A 27920-nucleotide genomic window follows, 5' to 3' on the forward strand; every position below is an offset into this window, starting at 1 on the left:
GTTGCGGCCTCTTTTCCCTTTGGACTATTCAGAGACACTTCTGTTAATATTACCACTGCACTTCAATGCTTCAATATAAAGGCTGTTGCAAAAAATCTAAAAGGCCCCTTTTTATTTGAATATGGTTCATAAGCTCAAATGTAGGCTATATCTTTTTTTTAATTAGATTTGCTCAGCAATATGCCCTTTTTCTGTGCATTCAAAACATGATAGCTGAAAAACTGTTACTGTAATCTCATATCTGATCATATTTGCTGCATTAGTAAAAATTAAGATCATTATCTCATCTGAAGTGTGAAATATTACTAATTGTGGCCTACTGTAGTGAAACTGATGTGTGTACGTGCGAAGTTACACACAACACAGCCAGTATAAAGAAAGCTTATTTAATGTATAATCAGATTTTGAGAAAAAAATGGGGATCATTTGAGTGAACGCAAAAATGTAATTTGAATCAAATCAGAGTGAAAAAAAAATAGTGAAAAGTCCCAGTGCTGTTCAACTAGCTAAGAATGCTACTGAGACAACTAGACATTAGCTTTAATATATTTATTAAATTGTCTTTTTATACCACAGACCCCCAAAATGATCAACCTATAGTGCCATTCTAAAGTGTAGAAGGCAGCTATATATTTTCATAAATTAATACCCAGACCCAACTTATAATGTGAACATTGTTTATAGTTATGCATAAAATATTTTCTAAAAAATGATTTAATGTCTATCTTTTAACTTTATAGTACTGTAGTGTTAAATGTATTATTTATTTATTTATTTATTTAAATCAAATGTTTATTTTAGTTGAATTATTTAGTTTGATTAATATTTTTATTTTACTTTTTGTGAAGATACGTTCAGTGTTTTGTTTGTTTTTGTCCATACAGTGGAACTTAATGGACAGAACTGTCTGGTTACCAGCATTCTTCAAAAATATCTTCTTTTGTGTTCCACAGAGGAAAAAAGTCTTACAGGTTTGAATCAACCATCAACATGAGGGCAAGTAAATGATGACAAAATTGGGGTGAACTATCCCTTTAAATATGCATCTTTAAGTTGTCCACCTGAGTTTCATCTGTAACCATAAGGGCCACGGTTATAATTTACCAATGGTTTTTATCGAAATATTTATCCCAGCATCTTCTGTTATTGATTTGGAACTCATTTCTACAATAGGCAGATGGGATCTTAGGCTGAGGCACATCACAAATCCTTGCCATTCGGCTTTATGCAGATGGTACAGTGTGTTAATAAATGTTCTTCTCTTTTCTTTTCTCCAGTGTGAACGCCCTTGAGGTCCAGACCATGCTTCAAGTAGACAAATCTTCAGCTGGGTATAGCCTTATCTGAACAATTTAACCAGGGCAAACATGTTCAAATATTACACGCTTTCTATCTTGCATCCGATCATAATGCAGCAGAAATGGCTTGCTCCTTTAGTCTACATGACAGAGTCCCGATGTGAACGAGGGGAGACAGGTTTCCCTTGAATTTTAATGGTGTCTCTGATGTTCTGATGTTTATCTCTTTGCAGGTTGTTCTAGATGTCTGAACAGTGCCAATGGGAAAGGGGATGTTTTGTCTCCAGCCCTAGCAACATGCACCGGATTGGTGGATATGACAGCTCACGCTGCCTGCGATTGGCCGTTATTGTGGAGCATTTTGAGCAGAGAAATTCATCTCTTGCTCTACTGGGTGTGGGTTGCTGTAGGAGGCTGCAGCAGAATGCTGAAAGAGCCAGCAAATCAGGCTGTAAGTTTGTTTTACCTCCGCAATATGAAAAAGAAATAGAATGAATGCAATGAAAGTGTCATTTCAGCTGGTACTCGTGCAGTTTATGTGGCAGCCACACATCAGAAGAGATCCGAGTTTAGCATCAGCGAGATCATTTTTCTAATAATTAGTCATGCTGATAATGAATTCAAATGGAAATGACTGAAGGCATGCAGGTTTGTCATGTGACCTTCAAAGGAAGAAAGTCAGCCATATCTTTGCCGTTTCTTCCCATAAAATCATTTTTAATGCATGCATACTCAAAAGCCAATAATATGGTCCTTATCAGGGCACATTCATACTGTATGTCAAGCACATTATTATATTTTTGAGAGGCGAGTCTGCAATGCAGTGCTGAACACTAATCATGGATAGAAGGTGCAATGCAGAGGAAAACCATTAAACTTCTTAAATTCAGCTGAGGATTCACCACGGTGTCTGAACCTGTTAAATAATTTACAAAAAAAATGACAGGACTTGGAATGGAGCACACATCGCAAACATTAATTTGACTTTGGTGTAATTCAGCATTTTGAGTAATTGTTCTGCTTTAAATAATAGAGGAACAATACACACAACCAGCACTGACATGATGCATCTGTGACTACTTGAGTTTGTTTTTTCTGTCTTTTTATTGTTATAATTATTTTGGCTCTTGTGCAACTGCTACATAGTTATTCACATTCAAGATATTGTCACTCAGGATACAGCTAAAAGTAAAAAAGAAAAGAAAAAGAAATTGAAAGGAAAAAAGGCAAATAAATGATTTTAAAGATACTGCCAAAGACAATGTATGGTCCATGTTCTGAATCGGTCATGGAAACACTGATTCGGTAACTTCACTTGTTTAAACCACACGTTCAATGTGCATAATATGACAAGAAGAGCACTCATATATTGTTCAGAGAGCAAAACATTGCTTAACAATGTCATGGTTACAATTTACCAAGAGAAACGCCGGTACATTTAAGTGATCAGTAGTGTTTTTCAAAAGTCAGCCTAGCTAAAGAAAAAAACATTCCATGTCACAACGGCAACGCCCATAACAGATCGATTTATTGTTAACAACCACAATTTTGGAATAGCAAATCAAAACGAAAACTGATAAATTATAAATAAACAATAAGAAGCCAGTTTACTCTTCAATTATAGGAATACATAACATCCAAGATATAAGTTAATAAAGTCAAGCTATTGTATAAATACATCACCAGCATGCACAATATTGAATCATTGATAGTATCGTTGTAATAATCTGACACTGACGAAACAGTATACTTGGCAAGTGCAAAAATAAATTAAACACAGAAGTAAACCACAAACTTTGAAGCTGCAATATTTTTCCTATGTTTTTCTTTCTTTTTTTTTTTTTAAATCCAGACAAGTCTCTGCCTTTTCCCCAAACTGTCCTTCAAAAAAGTCAATGGTTCCAGTAGTATCAGACTGATTATGATGATTATATGACAGTGACTGAACTTTATCTGTTTTGGTGCACTCAAAGAACACAATTTCATTCGCTGCACTTCCGTCTAATGGCTAATCGAATTTCCAGTTCAATCAATTGAGCGCAAACAAGATGATTCGAACAGATCAACTTGTGACTAATACTGGAACCATTTAATACTATCATTATCCTTCGAACACCACCTTACCCTCTTTTGAAATGCATTTCTACGACCCAAAACATAAATAAGCAGCATCCCTTTGAAATACATCAGTCCATATGCCAGTGTGAGGCTGCCATTCCCAACCAACAACGACCGCTTCCGGCTGATTGACTGACATTTCAGTGGTTTTGGCAAATGTCAAAGAGAACCAAGAAGAGGGAGGCCCATTCAACTATATATATTTCTGTATATATTCAAACTAGGACTTCAGCCCCCCCTTTACCACCCTTGATATTTTTTTCTTTTAACTCGTGGAAAAATAAAGAACTGCTGCTGCAGAGGAAACCATGGCAAAAGCTGCTGCCAAAGTCCACCAGCCATTTTTATGTATCTAGATAGAGAGACTGTCTACTTTTAATTGTTGCCCTCCCCAGCCTCATCGTCTTGCTGGTCACTCGTCCACAGTGTTAAGTTGTCTCGGAGGAGCTGCATGATGAGGGTTGAGTCTTTGTAGGAGTCCTCGTTGAGGGTGTCGAGCTCAGCGATGGCGTCGTCGAAGGCTGTCTTGGCCAGATGACAGGCCTGCTCCGGAGCGTTCTGGATCTCGTAGTAGAAGACGGAGTAGTTGAGGGCCAATCCCAGCCGGATGGGGTGAGTGGGCTGCATGTGCTCTTTGCTGATCTCGTGAGCCTCGTTGTAGGCCTTCTCGGAGGATTCCACCACGGTGGAGCGCTTCTCGCCTGTGGCCACCTCGGCCAAGTAACGGTAATAGTCTCCCTTCATCTTCAGGTAGAAGACCTTGCTCTCATGCTGGGTTTCGCTGCAGTTCTTGATCAGGAAGTTATCCAACAGGTTGAGCACGTCCTGGCACACGGCCTCCAGTTCCTTCTCAATCTTCTCGCGGTAGGCCCTCACCATCTCGATCTTCTTCTCGTTGCCATCCGCGGAGGTCTTCTGCTCGATGCTGGAGATGACCCTCCAGGACGAGCGACGAGCGCCTACCACGTTCTTGTAGGCGACCGACAACAGGTTCCTCTCTTCGTTGGACAAGGCCTCGTTCAGCTCGGTTACCTACGAAGGAGGCAAATAGTTTGAGAAAAGAGACGTAAAGCATCCAACAAGGTGATTACAGATATGCTTTCTTCATAAGTTGAGCAAATTTACATTAAAGTCGGCATGAAATCAAAATGGACAATTCTTGTTTTTTTGAGGAATATTGCAGTGTTCATTATAAATGATATATCCGTGCATACTAGGGCTGCACGATTAATGAAATCGCAAAGGCTGCGATTATTTTTTATGTGCAGCTTGTCAGTGACGTATGGCTCTGTGATCAGTAGTAAATGCTGCTCCATCTGAAAGCACTGCGAGTTTGAGTCGCTTATAACGTGCATTTGAAAAAGCAAACATCTTTCAAAACATGAAAAGCATTTATGAACCTCTTGTCCAACAAAAGACATCATTTAATAAATCAAAGCATTTCAATCTTCTATTTATTCAGCTACAGGGATAGTATGATGCCCATAGGGATGTGTTGTCTACTTCTGCATTTTTGGCGTGTCTGAGTGAGAGCGCCCTCTAGCTTTCAGATGGAGCAGTGATGCACTGACAAACTGCGCATAAAATAATCGCAGCCTTTGACAAATATTAAGCCCTAATGCATACCGTTATTTAATTTTTTTCATGTGCTCTCCTAATCTTTAATCAAAATAACTTCCTCTCCCTCTTGGAGCGACATCTCTTCTCTGATGACGTGTTTAATGGCACAAGGGCGATAAGGGAAAACCTGTCACTCACATGAGATCGACCAATAGCAAACCACAACCATCCAATGATCCAATCTATTCTCCTTTGACAAAATCAAGTCCTGCCCTACACTTTTTCTCATTCAAGAAACCATTTCACTTGGATATACATCGCAATAGGGAACGGAACTTTAATTTCATGCCGACTTTAACGTTAAAATCAATGTACAATGCTTAATTTTTCAGTTGCATAATGATAATATCCACACAGAGCTTCATCAGCTGGCTGAATGCATTGTGCAGCCATGAGCTCAAGTTATATGCCAAGTGCAGTTTCCATGGCAATAGTCTCATTTTGTACAGTAGTCCAACTCTATCTAGCGAGATGACGGAGCGCTAGCGCTACACAATGCACTAGAGGTGAAATCACTTCAGCTGAGAGTGGGGGCAGGGTGAGGATAGGGGGCAGGGGCGGGAGGCGAAATGTTCCCACATACCCCTCAGGGCAGCTGGCAGTGTAAGTTAACACGATCTCTGTGTGGCAGTTCATGTGTTATGGTGGCCTTCTCTCTGACCTTTCTCTTACCAAACTGGGACTAACATACTATGTATGTAAAACTAGGTTGATTACATATTTTAACAAAAATCACTCATTTCAACTACAGATCTACTTCTAGTCACAATGTCAGAACCTCTTTATGGAGCACTAACATAATATCACATGTGTTTTCTGTAATGATGAAGGAACAGTATGTGCAATTAAACACTTTTCAAAGGCCATGTGCCTCAGATCAAAGTTTCTGATTTTAGATTTCAGCTAAAATTATTCCCTCAGAGTACAAAGAGAATTGAATTCAAAGAAAAAGATCTGAGTAGAAAACAGGAACAGTGGTAGGACAGGAAGACGAGACTCATAACGAAACACAAGCAGGAGGATATGAAAGAGTTTTATTTAAAAAGGAAACAACAAACGTATAGCTATTTATGTCTAGGTACACAAGTTCTGCGCAACATAGATTTGGCATTCCTCTCGAAGACAGATAGTAGCGGGTAGTTGTGGTGGGTGACAGGGTAACCTTGTTACCTTGGTAGCCGTGTTGAAATCAGATGCAAAATTTTACACATAAGGAAGCCGTTTACAAAGTTTAAGTAAAAAGCCAGATGATCTTACTCAAATGTGAAGTTTTAAGCTTGGCCTATTGCTGCTCATCACTTTGGCTGAATGCATCAAGATAATGGTAATGGAAGCCTGTGGGCACTTTCCCATCAGGTCTGTGGTGGCTAAATGGGCTTTTATCCATGGGACCAAAGTAACTAGAGTCAAACTGCTTTTAAATCTCCCCCACAGATCCATGAAGCTAAAATTTCCTGTCCGGTGTACAAAACAATCTTTGCAAGGATGGGAACGTTCCCTTTTAACAGTCATTTGTGATTTCGATCAAGGTAATATGGCGGTAAGAAAATATATCCATTTTAGCTAAATTGATCTGGCAGATCTTTGCAATCAATACACTTATTGTGGTATATTTTGGTATTCAATTAAGACTATTTTATGTAAAAATATTATTAATATAGAAAGGTCATAGAGTAAAAAGCGTTGAAGTAGACACATCTACATGCCATTTGTAATTAAGTCAAAAATGTATTGCCATGGGCAAGAAACATTCAATCACTCAAGAAATAAGAGAAGAGATGCTAGGTGACACCTCTCCAGAAAAAAAGCATGATGTCAGCACTTGACAAAGCAGAAATAGAGGGGTCCTCCTCAATCTCCATAATCCTATGTAAGACTAGAGTCTCCTGAATGCCCTCACTCAGATGGGAATATAGTCAGGATGCTGACGTGAAGAAGTGTTAGAGCTTAAGATGCAGATGTTTGCTCCCCCCTCGAGAAGCCCTAAGGCCTTGAATGATTTAATTATGGAGCCCTGTATGCTCACCCCTAAAACACTGTTAAAATTTTCAAGAGAAATAATATTAACTAGAAATAAACACTATTGAAGAGATTCATTTCCTTTAATAGGCTAATATATAAATTTGTGGGTTTAGAACAAGAAGGAATCATGGACCTTACTGAATCATGGACCTTACTGCAATATGACAAGGATGGAAGATTCTGGAAGGAATGCTGCTGCCTCTAACGTTGGTTTAGAGGAAATATCTTAACAACTCCTATATGTAGAAAATGAATATGGGAAGACATAAGCAAATTATGAGAATGCGTGAGAAAAAAACAAAGGCATTTTGAATTTATATATGCTGATGATGGAAAATGAATATCTAATGTATTTATGACAATACACTAGGTAATGAACAGCAATGACAAAATGCCTATTTCTAGTGTAAATTCAAATACAATCCAACACTGCGTTTATGACCATGAATATGCATTATGTTACGAAGAGCAACAAATTAAAAAAAAAAGTGCAAAATAGGGAAAACATTTTTTTTTTTTTTTTTCATTTACTCTGAAAGCTATGTTGAAACAGATCTTTATACATTGTCATGTGTCGTCTCATTCATTTGAGTATGGCTTCGGGTAAGACAGGAGGCACCGCCCAAGATCCAGACAGTCTACACCCGATCCACTGCACTCTCAATAATACAGCTCTGATTTATCATAGATCAACACCCCCCAAAATATTATACGACACCATATTAATGCATTTCGTTACATGCAATATTTTACTGTCACTTCACCCATGTGATCTTTCAACATATTACCCTACCCCTTTTCCTCCAAATGCATCGAGCTTATAGTAGGCTATGCATAATAAGTCAATTATATCACCATATTATATTATATATATTATGTTATATTCTAGAAATAAATTGAAAGAATGACTTACCGATTTCATGGCTGCTGCCATATCATCATATCTCTCTGCCTGTTCAGCCAGCCTGGCTTTTTGAACCAGCTGCTCGCGGTCAACCATGTTGGATGGTTATGGTTTGGACGATATAATTTGTTTTTGGGGAAGAATTGGTAATATTGTATGAGCTATGCGGTGTAATTGACTGAACGAGAGCTTGTCTGCAGCTGTTCCTCGCTATCTGCGCTCGTGCCGACGGGCCACCCTCGCCCCTCCTCAAGCGCTCGAGGGCTACGTCAGGGTTCTATAAACGTGGGTGCTATGGCAAGCTGCAACATCATTTCTAACAGTTGCTAAAACTAGCAACTATTGATATTTCTTTTTTAAACTAGCAACTATTGTTATGTTACTAGCACATTTTTAAACTTTATTTATATAGCGCTTTTCACAATACAGATTGTATCAAAGCAGCTTCACAGTATTAAATAAAATAGTACATCAGTGTTTGTTTCTAGTGTAAAACGTCCACGTTTGGTAATGCTGATCAATAGTATTGTTGATTGATTAATTAAATTAAATATCCCCAACTGAGCAAGCCAAAGGCAACAGTGGCAAGGAACCGAAAAACTCCATCAGGTGACCTAATGGAGAAAAAAAAAAAACCTTGGGAGAACCCAGGCTCAGTCGGGGGCCAGTTCTCCTCTGGCGTTTATGAACTAGAGACCGGATTTAACTGTAAGATTAAAAATATGACATAAATGCCTGGCTGAAGAGATGCGTCTTTAATCTAGTTTTAAACTGGGAGAGCGAGTCTGAGCAACGAACAGTATCAGGAAGGCTATTCCAGAGTTTTGGAGCTAAATGTGAAAATGCTCTCCCTCCTTTGGTGGATCTGGATATCCTAGGTATGACCAAAAGCCTCGAATTTATTGATCTTAAAGAGCGCGATGGATTATAGGGCGATAGAAGATCCGTTAAATAAACTGGAGCTAAGCCGTTTAGGGCTTTATAAGTCAGTAGCAATACCTTGTAATTAATACGGAACTTTATAGGTAACCAATGCAGTGATGATAAAATTGGTGTTATATGGTCAAATTTTCTTGATCTAGTAAGAACTCTAGCGGCTGCATTTTGGACTAACTGTAGCTTGTTTATTGAGGATGCAGGACAACCAGCTAATAAAGCATTACAGTAATCTAGTCTCGAGGTCATGAACGCATGAACTAACTTTTCTGCATCAGAAACAGATAGCATATTACGTAGCTTAGCAATGTTTCTAAGGTGGAAAAAGGATGTTTTTGTAACATATGAGCCTATATGGGATCGTTAAGATTTTTTATGTTTTTAAAAGTAGTCTCTTATGCTCACCAAGGCTGCATTGTTTTTGTTTTGTTTTAAACAGTAATATTGTGAAATATTATTACAATTTAAAATAACTTTTTTTATTTTAATATATTTTAAAATGTAATTTATTCCTGTAATCAATGCAAAGCTGAATTTTACTTAAACGTTTGTTACTATTATTATCAATGTTGAAAATGGTTGTGTAAAAAATATATATAAAAATAGCCTAAATAATAAATAAAAAACTTTTATTCAGCAAGGATGCATTAAATTGATCAAAATTGACAGTAAAGACATTTATAATGTTACAAAAGATTATATTTCAGATAAATGAAATAGAACTTTATTATTCACCAAAGAATCCTGGGAAATTGTCCACAACTGTTTTCAACATTGATAATAATAATGAATGTTTTTTTGAGCATCAAATCAGCATATTAGAATGATTTCTGAAGGATCATGTGACACTGAAGACTGGAGTAATGATGCTGAAAATTCAGCTTTGCATCACAGGAATAATTTTGTGTATATATATACATACACAAAATTATTCCTGTGATGCAAAGCTGAATTTTCAGCATATATATATATATATATATATATATATATATATATATATATATATATATATATATATATATATTCAAAAAGAGAACAGTTATTTTACATTTTTAACCCTAACCCTAACCCTTTTTAAATAAAATAAATGCAGCCTTGGTGAGCATAAGAGACTTCTTTTAAAAACATTAAACATCTTACAGACAGACAGACAGACAGACAGGTAGACAGATAGATAGATAGATAGATAGATAGATAGATAGATAGATAGATAGATAGATAGATAGATAGATAGATAGATAGATAGATAGATAGATAGATAGATAGATAGATAGATAGATAGTTTAGTTTAGTTTTAAAAGAATAAATGTTTAAATGGCTTGCCATATGGGTGCCTCACTCATGATGTAATAGTCCTTATATGGGAGTCAAGAGGCCACATATCAGCAGTGATGATGATGGCACATTAGAGGTCTTCTAAGAACAAATGCAATATGGGAGAATGAGTCACCCACTATTACCAATTCTAGCACCCCTTCTGTATGGAGTGTAGGATTTTGGGGATGGCACAATCATGGTAACATTTAGGATAGTGTGTCTCATGTTTTGTACATGCTCAGAAAGGTTATACTTTATTAGACCATTGGAACAGACAAACAACTTGGTCTTTCATATGGGTCATTTTACAAGAACGGTGCAATGTGTATCCCTTATATAGGGGAGACTGGGGCTAGTTGTCATATGGGGAATTGGGCACAAAGTTTAACTTATCTTTAATATTGTCTCTATGAATTCATTTATTTTACATTGTTCATAAGTAGGTAATTTGAAAGTATCACAGAAATTTCCAGAAGTGTCAGTGAAATGGTAATTACAAATAGTAAATTCCCGAATAGAATAGAATAGAATAGAATAGAATAGAATAGAATAGAATAGAATAGAATAAGAGATAGAAGAGAATATGGTAGTGTGAGGATTATGGTAATTACAAATAGGAAATCAGAGAAGAGAAGAGAAGAAAAGAAAAGAAAAGAAAAGAAAAGAAAAGAAAAGAAAAGAAAAGAAAAGAAAAGAAAAGAAGAGAAGAGAAGAGAAGAGAAGAGAAGAGAAGAGAAGAGAAGAGTCAGTGAAATGGTATTTACAAACAGGAAATTCCAGAATAGAATAGAATAGAATGGAATAGAATAGAATAGAATAGAATAGAATAGAATAGAATAGAATAGAATAGAATAGAATAGAATATGGAAGTCTCTGGAATATGGTCACTGCAAACAGGAAATTCCAGAATAGAATCGAATAGAATATGGAGGGTCAAGAATATGGTCATTGCAGACAGGAAATTCCTGAATAGTATAGAATAGAATATGGAAATGGAAATGACAGCAATATGCCAATTACATATATGAAATTCCAGAATAGAATAGAATAGAATAGAATAGAATAGAATAGAATAGAATAGAATAGATGGAAGTCAAGTTTTTTCCCCATGACCGTAGCACCTAGTTCATACAATATTTTTTGTATGATCATATCATACACAATATTTTTTGGTTCTCCTTAGGTAAGCCCAAGCAAACCTTTTTTTGTTTACAAAGGATTGTCCTGAAAGGGTGAAAAGGACATGCTGGGTTACTTCTTTGGCGATAATGCGGTTAACAGCTAGCTCTACTTGGCACAGTTCAGAACGGATGGCTCAGCTAATCGGCGGGGCTGTGCGCAGCAGGACTGGGCCAAATCCACTGGCAGAGTGTTATTCCTTTTCCTTGTCCTTTCTCACCATGACGTGAAATTTGTTCATTCACTAAATAATTCAATAGACTATCTTTAAAAAAATGTGGACTTGTCAGATGTCAGATTTGCATTTGGAGACGTTTCAGGTAAAACTGATCCATTTCATCCAAGAGGATTAGTCTCAGGCAGATTATCTTGGCTCCCTCTCTTAATGCTAAAGCTAGGGAGCATATGGGTGTTTGCTAACCACCTGTCTACCTACTGAGGGGACATCAGACGGACACTCACAGGGATAGAGGAAGAAGGCTGCAATGATTGGGCTGGATGTTTATCTATATCCAGATGGTCTTAGGGTTGCTTCACCAGAAGATATAGAGAAGTGGGAATCAGAGAGGGAAATGTATGAGCCGAATGTGCGCCTCTTTGTGGCTCTGTTCTCATACAACCCTGCGGTGATGTCACCAAACCCTGAAACAATGGAGGAGGAACTGCCTTTTCAACAAGGACAGATCATTAAAGTAAAGATGATTTTTTCTTCTTCTCAGTTGTACTTTTATCTAATTCGCAATCAGTCGCAATGAATCATCTTCAGGTCATTTGTGTTCTGCTTCGCTCATGCTGTGTTGGGAAGCTTCAGAGTCAGTGGGATATGTTCTCTTGTAGGTATATGGAGATAAAGACGCTGATGGCTTCTATAGTGGGGAGACTGGTGGTCGCTTTGGTTTTGTGCCAAGCAACATGGTATCTGAGATTCCTGTGGAAGACGGAGAGCTTAAATGTCATCTGTTCCAGCAGGGGTTTTTACCAGAGGAGACGCCTTCTATAGGCAAGTATATTTCATCTTTCTTTTTTATTTGATAAAACTATCCACGCAATTAATACATTATTAAAAGTATTAAACTATTATGGATTTATTGATTGATTCATGGCTTCTTTGTACCATTAATATTAGCACCCAGTGATACTTCTAGTGTGGCGGATGGTGGGAAGGTCCACAGGATGGTGGCCATTTTTGATTATGACCCTTGGGAAAGTTCTCCAAACTTGGACATTGAGGTGATTAATAAATATTATGAAAAATATTATTTTTTACATATCTCCATGTGCTCCAAATATAAATTTTACAGCTATTTGTGTGTGTATGGTTCCAGTAAACCCAACATTATGGGGACAAAATGTCCCCACAAAGATGGCAATATCCGAAATCCATGTCCTTGTGGAGCCATTTTTGGTCCCCACAGCTTATAAATATGAAATTGAAATTTGAAATTTGAAAAAAGTAAAAATGCAGAACATTTTCTGTGATGGGTAGGTTTAAGGGATAGATTATACAGTTTGTACAGTATGAAAATTATTATGTCTATATGGAAAGTCCCTATAAAACCGAGAGAGACCGTGTGTGTGTGTGTGTGTGTGTGTGTGTGTGTGTGTGTGTGTGTGTGTGTGTGTGTGTGTGTGTGATTTATTTAAAAAAATTACATTTATAAAATATTGTATTAATAGAAATTAATAATAAAATAAATAGTTAATAGTTAAAATATTTTAATATTAAAATATTAAACTAATAAGTTTTATATAAGTTTATAAGTTTAAGTTTAATAATTATATATTATTGCAAGCATTTGATTTAAAAAAAAATGAAAATATTATATCAATATAACAAGTCTGGAATATTATTAATGTAAAACTTTAGTTTAGGGTCCGATTCTCTAGTTGCTTATTAGTATGTTTATTATAGGATATTGGCTGTTTATTAGCACTTATAAATCACATATTAATCATATTCTACAAAAAGCAGTAATTAGGAGTTTATTGAGGCAAAAGTCATGGTTAATAGTTAGTTAATAGTGAGAATTGGACCATAATCTAAAGTGTGACCTTATTTATTTATCAAATGATAATCAAGACATAAATTAAACATCATAGCAACATCCTATTTATTGATAACTTATTTAATGAAATACCACTTAAATGAATCTTAAAATATCAAATATAATTTTAAATCTGTGTATTTGGTTGTTTTCTTCTTTAGGATGAGCTTCCCTTTCGTGCTGGAGACATTATATATGTTTTTGGGGAAATGGACAGTGATGGATTTTATTATGTAAGTATTACAACTCTTGTCTATACCATGCATGCGTTTTTTTGATCATGAGTTAAAGAATGAATGTTTTATTGATCCAGGGGGATCTACATGGTTATCGAGGTCTTGTGCCATCAAACTTCTTGCAACCACTGCCTTGGGATTAAATGAAATGAGCAATCATAAATCAAGAACAGAAGAGTGACCTCAGATGGTGACTGTAACCCACTTTACTGAATTCAGCTCCAACTCAATTCTTGTTTTTTGATTTTCTGGTCATTTTTTATATAAAGTGTCTTTTTTCCTGTAATGTACTGTACATGACATTATATGCGCCCCCTTATTGCACTCGACCTTCTCTCTAAATATTCACTAACTTTAGCTCAAGTACGTACATTAAAGGGAATTCATTTCTGTATAATACAAGAGCTTTTGAAAGCAGCTAGTGTATTATAGCCTTAAATAACTGATAATGGCAGTTTAATAATTATCGTTTTTTACTTTATAAGTAAGTGTGTCTTCTTTAAATCATTTAAGCTATTTTTGTAATGTCATTCGTCTATGTGTTATTTTAACAACTCCGCACTCCACACATATTTGCAGTTATTTAATTTCCCCATTTCATAATTTATTCAATATACAAGTTAATGTGCATACATACAGATGAACACTTAAAAAAATAAAATAAAATAAAAAACAGTCGCATTACAATCAGCCATGAAACACATTCTTAATAAATATTTCATAGATGGGACATTCATATTCAGCATCTTTGGTGCTCCATCGCAGCAAACAGTACACTCATCCATAAAGTAGGAAACACTACACCGTGTAAAGACCTTTAGTAGTGCTGTCTACTTTATGAGTGACTGCACTGTACCTCTGAAGTTCCCGCCTCGTCTCTTCGTGGTCCAATCGTTACATTGCATGCTTCCTCTTATCTCCATGTGCTCCAAATGTTCATTTTACAGCTATTTGTTAAACCTGTAAGAAATTAAATCAAATTTATGTATTTAAATAAGTCAAATCATGTTTAAACATGGTTGGGTGTTCGGCTGCATCAACTTCATAGTTCATAGTGACTCACTGTAAACCATAAAGGAGTTTAGAATAATGTTTATTGCCTATATATCGTGCTATAGCAGGTAAAAATGCAATATTACATGTGAAATGAACTCATCTTAAAACAGTATCATGTATAATTCATCCAGTTTTGCTGCGTATTAAGAATTGAATGTGAAGTCTGAACCTTTGAAATGGACTATTACATTTTGGTATTGCTAAACTACTTGTAAAAATAAATGTGTACAAAGATAAAAAAAATGGGTGTGTATTTAAAAAAAAAAAAAAAAAAAAAAAAATATTATTTAAGTCGTAACAAACTCAGTTAACTCTATTCACAATCACGTCGAGCAGTTTACCATCTTAGATCATTTAAGCCAAGTTTATAAAAACGAATAAACTGTATTTTTATCCAATATTTTAGAATAAACCGAAGAGCAGTGACTTACCAGTTCTCTGCCTACTTGATCCCGGAAACAACAGAGAAAAGAGAAAGAAGTTGTCGCCTTTTAACACTTTTTAGGCCACATGGTGCAAACCACAGGAAGAGGCCCTGCAGTCACTGTCTTAAAGAAGCACAAATTCGCACGCCTATTGGACTACAGCGAGTTTCGTTCGAAGACAGACTCAAACTAATTCCTTTTAAGGGCATTTTAACCGATAAAAGTCAGATCAGAAATGACAGAATAAACCCTGTGGTCTTTAGCATATATCAAAATCACACAAAGACATAAAGAGGAAGTCTAGTAAACATGTGATCAGATTGCACCAGGCTTCCACATAGACTGACTTTGCATCTTTAAAGCTACATTATTCCATTTTCAGCTTAAATAACAGCTGTGTTGGGCTATGAGAAAGTATGGTCAATGGAAGATGTGCACATGTTTTGTTTTAGTTATAATCAATAGCTTCACGATGGCTTAAATATATGAAGCATAATCTTGCTCGCAGCTCTTACTGAGGGGGAGGGGTGCTTGTGCAAAACCACACTGTTTCATCAGCATATTACATATAGCTCTGAGTGGAATATGAGGGTGCGATGATGTGTCATAAATGTCAAATGAGAGTTATTTAAAATGATGGCTTGCTAATTTTACATTGCTTTATGGTAAGATGCTGATAAAAGTGAAACTTGTTGAAATATTGCGCACGTAGTTAATCGAGCAGATATGAGACTATCGAATCATATGTAAATCAAAACGTAATACGAGTCACATTTCTTCAGTGTCATTTTCCTCAGATGCTCAAACTGAAAGACTCTTTGTCCCAGACTCCCCTGAGTACGTACGTTGATAAACAGGAGGCCGCTCAATCTCCCATTTCCCTGAACATGATGTTACACGCGATGGACTTGGTTGTCTAGACAACCCAAACCTCAAACTCTCGTTTGACACGCACAGAAGGAAGTGGGGGATGTGCAGACACTTCTCTATGATGTACAATGATAATGTACCTAGTGTTGTAAAAACTTTTTTACAGACATCCCATGAAATGTAACCAAGTGATTATTTAAAAATGGCCAGTTTGGGCTTTTAGAATGTAAACACTGTACTTTTCACATTTGCACGTTTATTTAATTTGTTTAAAGGGTTAGTTCACCCAAAAAAAGAAAATTCTGCCACTAATTACTCACCCTCATGTCGTTCCAAACCCGTAAGACTTTTGTTCATCTTTGAAACACAAATGAGGATATTTTTGTCCCTCCATTGACAGCTACGCAACTACCACTTTGATGCTTCAAAACGTTCATAAAAGTTAATAAAGTTCATAAAGATCGTAAAACGAATCCATATGAATTGAGCGGTTTAGTACAAAATGTCTAAAGAGACTTGATCGCTTTATATGATGAACAGATTGAATTTAGGCTTTTATTCGCACATAAACATTCATTAAGGCACACATTAGATATGGTAAACAGAAGCTCAAGCATGTTCGTTTGACGTGCGAGAACCAATGAGGTTCATTCTCGTGTTACGCAGCGCGTTTGAGCTTCAGCAAGAACCAATGAGGTTCATTCTCGTGTTACGCAGCGCGTTTGAGCTTCAGCAAGAACCAATGAGGTTCATTCTCGTGTTACGCAGCACGTTTGAGCTTTAGCAAGAACCAATAAGGTTCATTCTCGTGTTACGCAGCGCGTTTGAGCTTTAGCAAGAACCAATGAGGTTCATTCTCGTGTTACGCAGCACGTTTGAGCTTTAGCAAGAACCAATAAGGTTCATTCTCGTGTTACGCAGCACGTTTGAGCTTCAGCAAGAACCAATGAGGTTCATTCTCGTGTTACGCAGCACGTTTGAGCTTTAGCAAGAACCAATGAGGTTCATTTTCGTGTTACGCAGCACGTTTGAGCTTCAGCAAGAACCAATGAGGTTCATTCTCGTGTTACGCAGCACGTTTGAGCTTTAGCAAGAACCAATGAGGTTCATTTTCGTGTTACGCAGCGCGTTTGAGCTTCAGCAAGAACCAATGAAGTTTGTTTTTCGTGCTTCAAGCAAGTACAGTTGAGCTTCTATTTCGCTGATCAATGTTTATATGTGAATAAAAGCCTAAATTAAATGTGCTCATCATAAAGCAATTTTCATGTTTCTTCAGAAAATTTGGACTAAACCGCTCAATTCATATGGCTTAGTTTTACAATCTCTTTATGAACTTAATCTTTTTACTACTTTGAAGTGTCAAGTGTAGCTGCCAATGGAGGGACAGAAATCTCTCAGATTCAGCGTTTCTGAGAAAACATTTTTGTTCAGAAAATTTTAATTTCATGGCTAGCAGTTATTCATCCAAAATACGCACAATTAAAAAAATATTTTCCCAGTATTTGCATAAAATTGGAAAACATTACAGCTTGATTGGAAATTATGTATAATAAAAATATTCTTTTCACAAGTACTTTATTATTTTTTTCGGTTTCCTTTCTCATATTTTATCTCAAGCTCTTCACTGACATGTTTGTCTTGGCCTTGGTAAACAAATTTACTGCTATACTTTAGTCAGGCTCGAAAGTATAGTAGTATATAAATAAAATATGTATAAAAATAAATTCTAAATATAAAAATATAGACCATTTATAAATATAAAAAGTTTTATCATTATTTCACTTCTTGTTTCTTGTTCAAATATAATAATTAATCTTTTTTACGATGAAATGTTATTATATTTTATGATTTTACATCTGTGTCTGGGACAAGGGTAAAACAATAAAATGTACACATAAAACCTATTCAAACATATTCAAAATAAATGATGTAGGCGTGATAAAAAGTTTCTAAGACAGTTCATGTGTTATGTGTGACCTTCATATAATAAAAAGAGCTGTAATATGAAAATCTGTTAGTAATAAAGAGTAATACCCGGCCATGAAAGTGCCCGAAGCTGAAAAGACAGCCTATTCTAAGTAAATTATTTCATTACATTTGCAGCATGTGTGTGTGTGTTTGATACGCTAGCATCAGAGCTTATGAAACCTGAAGGTTGAATCTAAAGGTCAAACCAGAGGACGTTGTTTGCCTGTCTTTTATCAGACACATAAATCCATTATCAACTCCACCACGAACTTTATAGTGTTTTACAGTGTTTTACTGTTTCAATACTTGTCCTGTAAAATGTATTCTCACTGTTCAAGCAGGAGGCGTTGAACTTGAGCTTATAGGCCTACATCTATTTCTGTACAATACTGGATTAACTCCTGAAATAAACACCACGGTGTGGATAGCGTCTTTAAACTAACTGCGTGAAAAGATGGGTATTATCCAGACAGGTTTAGATTAGGGTTAATTCAATTATCTTCTTAAGACAAAATAAATGCCTTTATTGTGTCTTCATAACATTTTAGAGACATAAAAGTTACATTAAAGATTTCTCCCTTTTTTAATGCATAAATATCAACCAATGACTTCAGACATTTCAAATACAATCAACGTATTAATCAAGAAATTGTCATTAAAGTTCATTAAAAACTTTTGAACAGAAAACTTTTTGGTTACACTTTATTTTTAAGGTTTCTGTGTTACAGTGTAATTATGCATTAAGTAACTACATGTAGGGTTAGAGTAGGGGTTGGTTTAGGGTTAGTTGCCTGTAATTATGCATAATTACAGTTATTACTACAGTAACTATATGTGACATGTGTAACAAGGACACTGTAAAATAAAGTGTTATCAACTTTTTCATCACTTTTACTTTCTTGTATTTTTGAAGTTAGAGTTGCGAGACCGGAAAAAAGTAGAATGACCGCAGAGTGTCTATTTATAATCACCACTAGATGGCGTAACTATGTAAACAACCTTCTGTTACATTATGCTATATGCCCATGCATCAAAACTCTCATTAATACACTCTCTTTCTCTGTAAAAAAGGTTCACATAGGTAACTTTAAGGTATAATATGCACTCTTTAAGCACAAAGGTGTACCTTTTGAAAGCCGCACCATGTGACAGCTTTTGTGCCTTACAACAGTTAATAAATGTAACATTCTTCTTATGTTTTCATTCATTTCATTTTACTGTTGTCATGTTTACTTACTGCTCCAAAAGTATGCAACAACATTATCCATTAATCAGTGATAACTGATAATAACTGACAATAAGTATTTTTTGAAAGGTTGTATTTTGGTGGAGAACATCTTTATCAGATTAGCTACACTGAATTACCCATTATTAACAGTAAACTGTATGACACATTTTAATACAAATGAGTTTTATGGTCACCAGGTTTCGTGCTGTAAAACGGAAAAAGGAGGGCACACCGAGATAGCGCTGTTATAAAATGCACCACTGATGAATCCCATCATAAAATACATTCTCTCCTCTTTAGCTGGATTGATCTTTCAGGGGGATTTTTTTCAATTCAAATATTAAGGATGAACGTGCTCTATCTGTCCATTCTTTCTATTTTATGCAGGTTTGCTTCAAGTGCAGGTGGGTAAATGATTTTTGTATGTCATATCATTTATACAAACAGATTTAGCTACTGCTGAATTTAGGGAGCTTTGAGTTCATCCATCCATTATTTTGGATTTTAGTTTTATTGGCTTTTAGTGAACATTTGTACTGTATGTGTTTGAAGGCCTGTCAATACAGCGCAGGCCAAATTAACTTTGTCTGAGTTAAAAAAAAAAATATATGCACCAATATTATCTATAATGGATAGTGTATCAAGATTTCTGGCAACAAGAGTTGTTGATGCGCATTAGACTAAATAGAATACAAATTTATTAACTGAATGACTGAATATAGACATTTTTCTGTATGCATATGTGCATATTATATTACAATGGGGAAAAAAAGTATTTAGTCAGCCACCAATTGTGCAAGTTCTCCCACTTAAAAAGATGAGAGTCTTCCCAGCCTGGTGCAGGTCTACAATTTTGTTTCTGATGTCCTTTGACAGCTCTTTGGTCTTGGCCATAGTGGAGTTTGGAGTGTGACTGTTTGAGGTTGTGGACAGGTGTCTTTTATACTGATAACAAGTTCAAAAAGATGCCATTAATACAGGTAACGAGTGGAGGACAGAGGAGCCTCTTAAAGAAGAAGTTACAGGTCTGTGAGAGCCAGAAATCTTGTTTGTTTGTAGGTGACCAAATACTTATTTTCCACCATAATTTGCAAATAAATTCATTAAAAATCCTACAATGTTTTTTTCTGCATTTTTTTTCTCATTTTGTCTCTCATAGTTGAAGTGTACCTGTGATGAAAATTACAGGCCTCTGTCATCTTTTTAAGTGGGAGAACTTGCACAATTGGTGGCTGACTAAATACTTTTTTTCCCCACTGTACATGTGATTGTATTCCATTATTAATACATTACAATATATATAAATTTGTTTAGAATGACTGAACTTTATTTTCTTTCAGAGTGGTGTTATCAGCACCAAGTAGCGTGCATCAACACGTGTGTAGGTGAGAACTGAGCCTTGTTCAATGTCATTTATAAAATTATAAAGAAAAAATACACTACCGTTCAAATCAGAATCTGTTTTTTTTTTTTTTTTTTTACTGTATCTTTGATCAAATAAGTGCAGCATTGGTGAACATAAGAGACTTCTTTCAAAAACATTTTTAAGAAATCCAAACTTTTGAATGGTAATATATGATTTATACTAACATAGCATGATCTTTTTTCAGGACCGGATGAATGGGCAACCGTTGCCGCAGACTGTGGAAATAGAAAACAGTCACCCATTAACATTTTAACAAAGAAAACTTCTTCAGATAGTCATCTGACCCCAGTGCAGTTTACAGGCTATCAAGAGATTATCAATGGTGTCATTATAAACAATGGACACACAGGTAAGCTTTACTTAAAGAATTACAATTCTGTCATCATTTACTTGCCCTTGTTCCAAACCTGTATAAGAAGATATTTTGTCTTATCAGTTTCTTTCTTCTGTTGAACACAAACTATATTTTAAAGAATGCCGGTAACCAAACAGTTGATGAGCCCCATTTACTTCCATAGTATTTGTTTTCCATACTATGGCAGTCAATGGCGACCGTCAACTGTTTGGTTACCGGCATTCTTTAAAATATAGTTTGTGTAATATAATTGTATAATTTCCAGCTATTTCATGAATAGACTTTACACACATTATTTCACTTTATAAACATTTTTTGTCAAATATTTTTCCATCTTTAGTGCAAGTGAATCTGCAAAATAGAGCAACAATTAATGGGGCCAATTTAGGATCTACTTACAAAGCTCAGCAGCTTCACCTGCACTGGGGCAAGAACGGTGGACCTGGATCAGAACATACGATAGATGGAGAGAAATACCCTATGGAGGTATAACGCTTTTGAGACAGGTTTTTATTCTTACACCTATTTGTAAATCGACAAGGAGCTATAATCATGTATTATGTATTTTTAACAGCTGCACATTGTACATATAAGAGAAAATTACACCTCTGTGGAACAAGCCATTGGCGACCCTTCTGGAGTGGCTGTTCTTGGATTTTTTTATGAGGTAAAACCACAGATGCATTGGCCCCACTTTAAATTAAGTGTGTACTGACATTTAAAAGCATTGATACAGTGCACTTATTGTGTACACACATGTTTTTACATTGGACTTGTTTTTTAAAAAAATACCTGCGTTTAATTAGCTGTAATTAACTTCTGTAATTACATCTAAAATTACACTGTTGTTTTTTTTATGAACTGTATTTGCATAGTAGCTAAAGATACCTAATATAAAGTGAGACTGATGTGATCATAAATGTTTGTTATTTACAGCTAATAAAAGTATTTTATTGTGTCTATCTTATCTGCAGGAATCAGAAAATGCCAATAAAAAATATGAAGCCATTATAAATTCTTTGAAAAATATTACACACCCTGGTAAGATTTTTTATCTACCTTCGAAGTTTAATATGTTGTTTATTGCCTCTTGATGAGGTCCTATATGTCACTCAAGGACACAGGCTATCTATTCTCTAATACGGGAGACATGTATAATGTATTATTGCTCAGCAACCCGCTATATTTAGAGAGAAGAAGAGGAACTTCATGACAGTTTATAAATATATATCTTTGGTAACACTTTAGTTTAGGGTCCAGTTCTCACTATTAACTAGTTGCTTATTAGCATGCATATTAGGATATTGGATGTTTATAAGTACTTATAAAGCACATATTAATGCCTTATTCTGCATGACCATATTTTACATTCCTTAATCCAACCCAATACCTAAACTTAACAACTACCTTAATAAGCAGTAATTAGGAGTTTATTGAGGCAAAAGTTGTTTTTAATAGTTAATAGTGAGAATTGGACCCTATCTAAAGTGTGACCACATCTTTTTTAGGCACCAATGTAACACTTGGAGATGTATCATTGGACATGCTTATTCTCCCCCATGATAAATTGGAGAAGTACTATCGCTACCAGGGGTCTCTCACCACACCAGCCTGCTCTGAAGCTGTGGTCTGGACAATATTTGAGAAAGCGATACCACTCAGCAAAGAACAGGTAGTTTATTATATGTATCCACCTTATTTTGCGACGTAAGCGCTGTGAATCTTCGAGATTTCCAATTAATTCGCCTGTAACAAGATAAAAGTTATCTTCTTATAACTAGAAGAATAACAGTGCCATAAACAGTCAGTTGGCAATATCAAGCAGCATACCGAGCTGTTTTGTACAGCTAGAATTAACAATAAGCGGATGACACTGGACGCCAGACACATTCAATTTACAAATGTAAAAATAAGGTGGATAAACAAGTGAAATTTTAACACAGAATTAAAGAATACCATATAGTCGTACCATACCATATGATACCATATACACCATATAACCCTTATCTTTGTCTTGCAGCTTTCTGCATTTTCAAACTTGATGTTTTCTGATGGGACTGCCATGGTAAACACATACCGGCCCGTTCAGCCGCGGTATGGACGTGATGTGTTTTATTCTAGGAGTTTTGTTTTTTGTGTTAGCACTGCCTTATTGATCAGCTCTGTTTTCACATCACTCTATGTTCTCACGGTCTGATGTTTTTGGGGTATTGCTCGAAACAAGGTTTTTTTTGGATAATTTCTTATTAATTCAAGACAAATCAAACTTTATTGTTGTTCAGCTACATAAAATGAGCCTAAAGCACATTCCACATCAGAGGCCTTCTCGAATGTATGAAAATTATTTATACAAAAGTCATAATTGAACTGATATTGTTGAAAAAATTGTTGTGTAAAAACAATATTTAGCTGTGTCTGTTATAAGAATGTAAAATATATATTGTCCTATTTTGAATCATATTTGTGGAAAGCATGTGCAAAAGTACATTGTTTGACATTACACTGCACATTAAATATACAGAGGACATAGAGAAACACAGTTCACAATACTTAAGAAGTGCTTTGGGGGATTTTTATGATTGTAAATACTGTATTCTTGCTTTTCTGAATTGGTAGTCCTAATTGTAAAACAATTAAAAACGAAATAAAAAATAAAAATAAAAAAAACATAAACCAACAAATAAATGGTCTTACTCACTGGTAATTATTTATTTCAATGTATATAATGAATAACTAACCCTGTGAAGATTTTACAGCCTGAACCCTGTCTATAGATTTTATTTCACCTGGGATAAAAGGAAAGTGAGTTTTCATTGGCCAGATTCTCTGGAGACAGATTATTCATTGACACGCAAAGTTGGGTGATTTGATATTGAATAGCCTATATCTGGCAACCGATAAAAGAGATGAGAGGGAATGAAGTGGGAACCTTGGGGATTTTACAGTGAAAAATATTAGACTATCAAAAAGTAAAATATATATATATATATATGCTAAATGTGTACTGTGAGGTCCTGGATGGAAATCCAGCAGTTGTGTCTAGAGGTTTTAAAACAACCTTGGGCTGGAAAACTTTGCTGGACCTGGCAACCCCCTGATCATCACTCCAAACTCACATTTGAAGTGTGACCGCACAGTCAGTTGTCCAGCACTTGATATTCTAAGAGTAACTTGTAACATGGATCGCTGGAAAGGCAGGGTTGCTCTTGTCACTGGGGCTTCAGTGGGAATCGGAGCTGCAATCGCAAAGTCTCTTGTGCAGCATGGCATGAAGGTGGTCGGATGTGCCAGAAATCTAGAGCAAATACAGGTAATCTAGCGTTAACGAGCAAACAGCAGTGCGGTTCACTGCATACACTTGCGAGAAGTAAATGTTAGCCTAAATGTAGGACTATACGAACTATTTGAAGAATCGCGTGTTCTTTTTTTCTTTCGCAGAATTTGGCAGCAGAGTGTGTCAGTAGTGGATTCAGCGGCACTCTGTTCCCGTATAAATGTGATCTGTCTGTAGAGGACGAAGTGTTATCCATGTTCTCCTGGATCAAAGTTCAACATCAGGGCATTGACGTGTGCATTAATAATGCTGGTTTGGCTTTCCCAGAGCCTCTATTGAGTGGCAAAACCAGTGGCTGGAGGACTATGATGGATGTAAGTAGGCTAACTGAATACAGTAGCCGTGTAGCGTCTTGATACGACAAAGCGAGTCAGTGATTCATTTCAGTTCTTTCAGTGAGCCGATTTGACCGAGTCAGTGATTCATTCACGTCATTACGTGCTCTCTGACATCACGGCGGCCTACGTTGTTTGTTTGGGTTTTTTTTTTTTTTTTTTTGTAAATGTCCACATTCAGTTTGTTGTATGCACCAGTTTATAAAAACGAACCAAAATATAATTTGCATTTACTTTTACAATTGTAATTTCAATGTTGTTTGAATACAGTGCTATTAAAACCATCTGTTTTTATATGTATGTTGGTAAAACTGTTGAAAACTAACATGATTATATGTATTTGGCTATTAAAGGAACTTTCTGCTTTATCAATCAATGGCTTGTTTTACTCCTAAATGTCTTACTGATTGGTTTAAAAAAAATAACTCCTCAGACTAAACTCATGAAATAAAGAATTTAACTATTTTTCAGGTGAATGTCATTGCCCTGTCAGTGTGCACCCGTGAGGCTTACCAGTCCATGAAAGAAAGAAATATTAATGATGGCCATATCATTAATATTAACAGGTAGAATGTTTTATTATATTTTTTTTGCCAGTCTTCAAATTCCTGCCTGTGCCGCGGCAAAAACCATTCAATATCCTTAAAGCTCTTGTTGTGTTTTAGCATGAGTGGACACCGGGTTGTTAACAATACTGATGTACACTTCTACACTGCCAGCAAATATGCTGTGACTGCTCTCACTGAAGGTCTCCGGCAAGAGTTACGCGAGGCCAAAACCCACATACGTGCCACAGTAAGAACGGGATGAACACTTTATTTAGGTAATATTATTATTACATGTGTAAAGTTCTAAGATTTGTTAGCACTAAGATCTCTCTTTCTTTAACAGTGTATATCTCCTGGTTTAGTGGAGACAGAATTTGCCTACCGGTTACTTAGTCAAAACCCAGAAAAGGCTGCTGCTACCTATAAAACTATAAAGGTAGACAAATCCTGATTCTTGTTTATGTTGTAGATTATTTTTTTACATTTTTAAATATGTAAATGATATTTACAGTGCCTGGAAGCAGATGACATAGCAAACGCAGTGGTGTATGTCCTAAGTGCTCCTCCTCATGTTCAAGTAAGTGTCAAACATCACTGGAGAAAACTATTGTGCTGTAAATGATTGCTGAGTTTGTTCATATACATACAGTCAGCTTGAGCTGCTGTGGTCATTTTCAGCAGTGTATTTTCTTGGAAGACTTCATGTAATAGTTTTTTTCCTTCCCCATCTCTAGATTGGTGACATTCAGATGAGGCCTGTGGAACAGTTGACTTAACTTGAAGAGATAAACAGGAACAGGCATCGCTGACATCTCAATCATCTTAAAAGCTCAATATATAGTTTCAAAGATTAAATGTAGGGAAAACTACAAGAATGTCCCTATAAACTGTTTCTGCACTCCAGATCTTTTGAAATGCAAATAACAAGAACACAGAACACTGATCTGTCAAATCATGAAGTTTACATTTTATAATTACTTATAAAATCTATATGTTATATAAAAAAAAGACTATAATTAGTATTGGAGAAATTATGCAAAGTGTGCTGGGTGGTTTTGGGATCAAATATAGAGTTATCAGTCTTGCAAAATGCAGAATCACTGTAATTTTTTTGCTTTACATTATACTGATGAACAAACACAAGTGAACATACAGGGGGAGAATTACATTATGAAATAAATGTTTTTCTCCAAAACACGCTGGCCATAATTATTGGCACCCTTTTATTAAATACCCTTTGCCAAGATAACAGCTCTGAGTGTTCTTCTTTTTTTCTATAATGCCCGATGAGTTTGGAAATCATCTGACAAGAGATCAGAGGTCATTCCTCCTTACAGAATCACTCCAGATCCTTCAGATTCCCAGCTCCATGTTGGTGCTTCTTCTCTTCAGTTCAGCCCACTCATCAGGTCAGGGAAAAGGGACGGTCATGGCAGAAGATACAATTTGTGCTCAGTGACACGTTTTTGTGTTGATTTTTATGTTCGTTTTGGATTGTTGTCCTGATGGAAGATCCAACCACGGCCCATTATGAGATTTCTAGCAGAGTCCATGCATCAGGTTTTGATTTTTTATCTGTTGGTATTTGCTAGAATCCATGATACCATGTATCTGAACAAGAAGTCCAGGACCTCCAAAAAAATAGATCCACAACATTAAAGATCTAGCTGTATATTTGCTGCCAAAAAGCTATTTTTAAAAGTTTCATCTGACAATAGAATCCGGCCCCTTTTGAAGTTCCAGTCGTGTCTGACAACTGAATATGCTGGAGTTTGTTTTTGGATGAGCGAGGAGGATTTTTCTTGAAACCCTCCTAAACAACATGTGGCGATGTAGGTGCTGTTAATTATTTTTTTTAGGCTTTCTGACCCCAAGACTCAACTAATCTCTGCAATTCTCCATCTGTGATCCTTGGAGAGTCTTTGGCCACTCAAACTTTCCTCCTCAACAAGCATTAAGACAATATAGACACCTGTCCTGTTCCAGGCAGATTCGTAACATCTTTAGTTGATTGGAACTTCTTAATTATTGCCCTGATGGTCAAAATGGGGATTTTCAATTCTTTAGCTATTTTCTTACAGCCACTTTCTATTTTGTAATGCTCAACAATCTTTTGCTGCACATCAGAACTATATTCTTTGGTTTTACTCATTGTGAAGGATGATTAAGGGAATTTGGCCTTTGTGTTTCCTCATATTTAAACTCCTGTGAACAAGAAGTCATAGCTAGACAATTTCATGTTTTTCTAGTCACCCTGGTGTGCTAAAAAAAAGGTAAATATTGATATACTTCAGAGATATTTTACTCGTAAAAAATTATAGGGGTGCCAAATATTGTGGCCAATGTGTTTTGGAGAAAAACATTTATTTCATAATGTGATTTCCCCCCACTTTCAATTCTTTTACTTCAATGAAAGGTTACATTTTTGAATGAAAGATCAAAAGAATAAACAATGCAGATTTATTTTTACCGCCATCTTTGATCATATTTACCAGGGGTGCCAATCATTCTGACCACAACTGTATATGTTTTGTAGATTGTTCAGGAAATCTGATGCTTTTTTATACATTTCTGTTTAGTTCTGTGTCTGCAGTTCTGAACTGCTATTTCTAAGTGATGCACTAATAAAAAGGAGGGATTTATATCATGATTTTCTTCTTAAATTGTTTGTGATGAAACTATCAAATAGCTTTTTTCTTT

General features: G+C 35.8%; 4 protein-coding genes across 4 annotated transcripts; 3 read left to right on the forward strand and 1 right to left on the reverse strand.

The window, feature by feature from the left end:
* Nucleotides 1-2808: 2808 nt before the first annotated feature.
* Nucleotides 2809-8213, reverse strand: ywhag2 (3-monooxygenase/tryptophan 5-monooxygenase activation protein, gamma polypeptide 2). Its single transcript, XM_084125326.1, has 2 exons — nt 7972-8213; nt 2809-4448 (listed from the first exon to the last, which is right to left on the reverse strand). The coding sequence occupies exons 1-2, from the start codon at nt 8056-8058 to the stop codon at nt 3792-3794; spliced, it is 744 nt and encodes a 247-aa protein (XP_083981452.1). The 5' UTR covers nt 8059-8213; the 3' UTR covers nt 2809-3791.
* A 3300-nt stretch (nt 8214-11513) lies between these two features.
* Nucleotides 11514-15187, forward strand: LOC311090180 (RIMS-binding protein 2). Its single transcript, XM_084125330.1, has 5 exons — nt 11514-12086; nt 12232-12394; nt 12521-12624; nt 13601-13672; nt 13753-15187. The coding sequence occupies exons 1-5, from the start codon at nt 11880-11882 to the stop codon at nt 13816-13818; spliced, it is 612 nt and encodes a 203-aa protein (XP_083981456.1). The 5' UTR covers nt 11514-11879; the 3' UTR covers nt 13819-15187.
* A 4258-nt stretch (nt 15188-19445) lies between these two features.
* Nucleotides 19446-23629, forward strand: ca4b (carbonic anhydrase IV b). Its single transcript, XM_084125334.1, has 8 exons — nt 19446-19626; nt 20563-20607; nt 20833-20997; nt 21344-21489; nt 21578-21670; nt 21978-22044; nt 22512-22675; nt 23024-23629. The coding sequence occupies exons 1-8, from the start codon at nt 19569-19571 to the stop codon at nt 23198-23200; spliced, it is 915 nt and encodes a 304-aa protein (XP_083981460.1). The 5' UTR covers nt 19446-19568; the 3' UTR covers nt 23201-23629.
* A 474-nt stretch (nt 23630-24103) lies between these two features.
* On the forward strand, nt 24104-27870 carry LOC311090175 (dehydrogenase/reductase SDR family member 11-like). Its single transcript, XM_084125325.1, has 7 exons — nt 24104-24313; nt 24442-24651; nt 25144-25238; nt 25338-25467; nt 25564-25656; nt 25732-25797; nt 25955-27870. Exons 1-7 carry the CDS (start codon nt 24182-24184, stop codon nt 25994-25996), a joined length of 768 nt encoding a protein of 255 aa, XP_083981451.1. The 5' UTR covers nt 24104-24181; the 3' UTR covers nt 25997-27870.
* Nucleotides 27871-27920: the final 50 nt, after the last annotated feature.

This window comes from Abramis brama, assembly GCF_963993115.1.
Source record: "Abramis brama genome assembly, chromosome: 10".
Taxonomy (NCBI): domain Eukaryota; kingdom Metazoa; phylum Chordata; class Actinopteri; order Cypriniformes; family Leuciscidae; genus Abramis; species Abramis brama.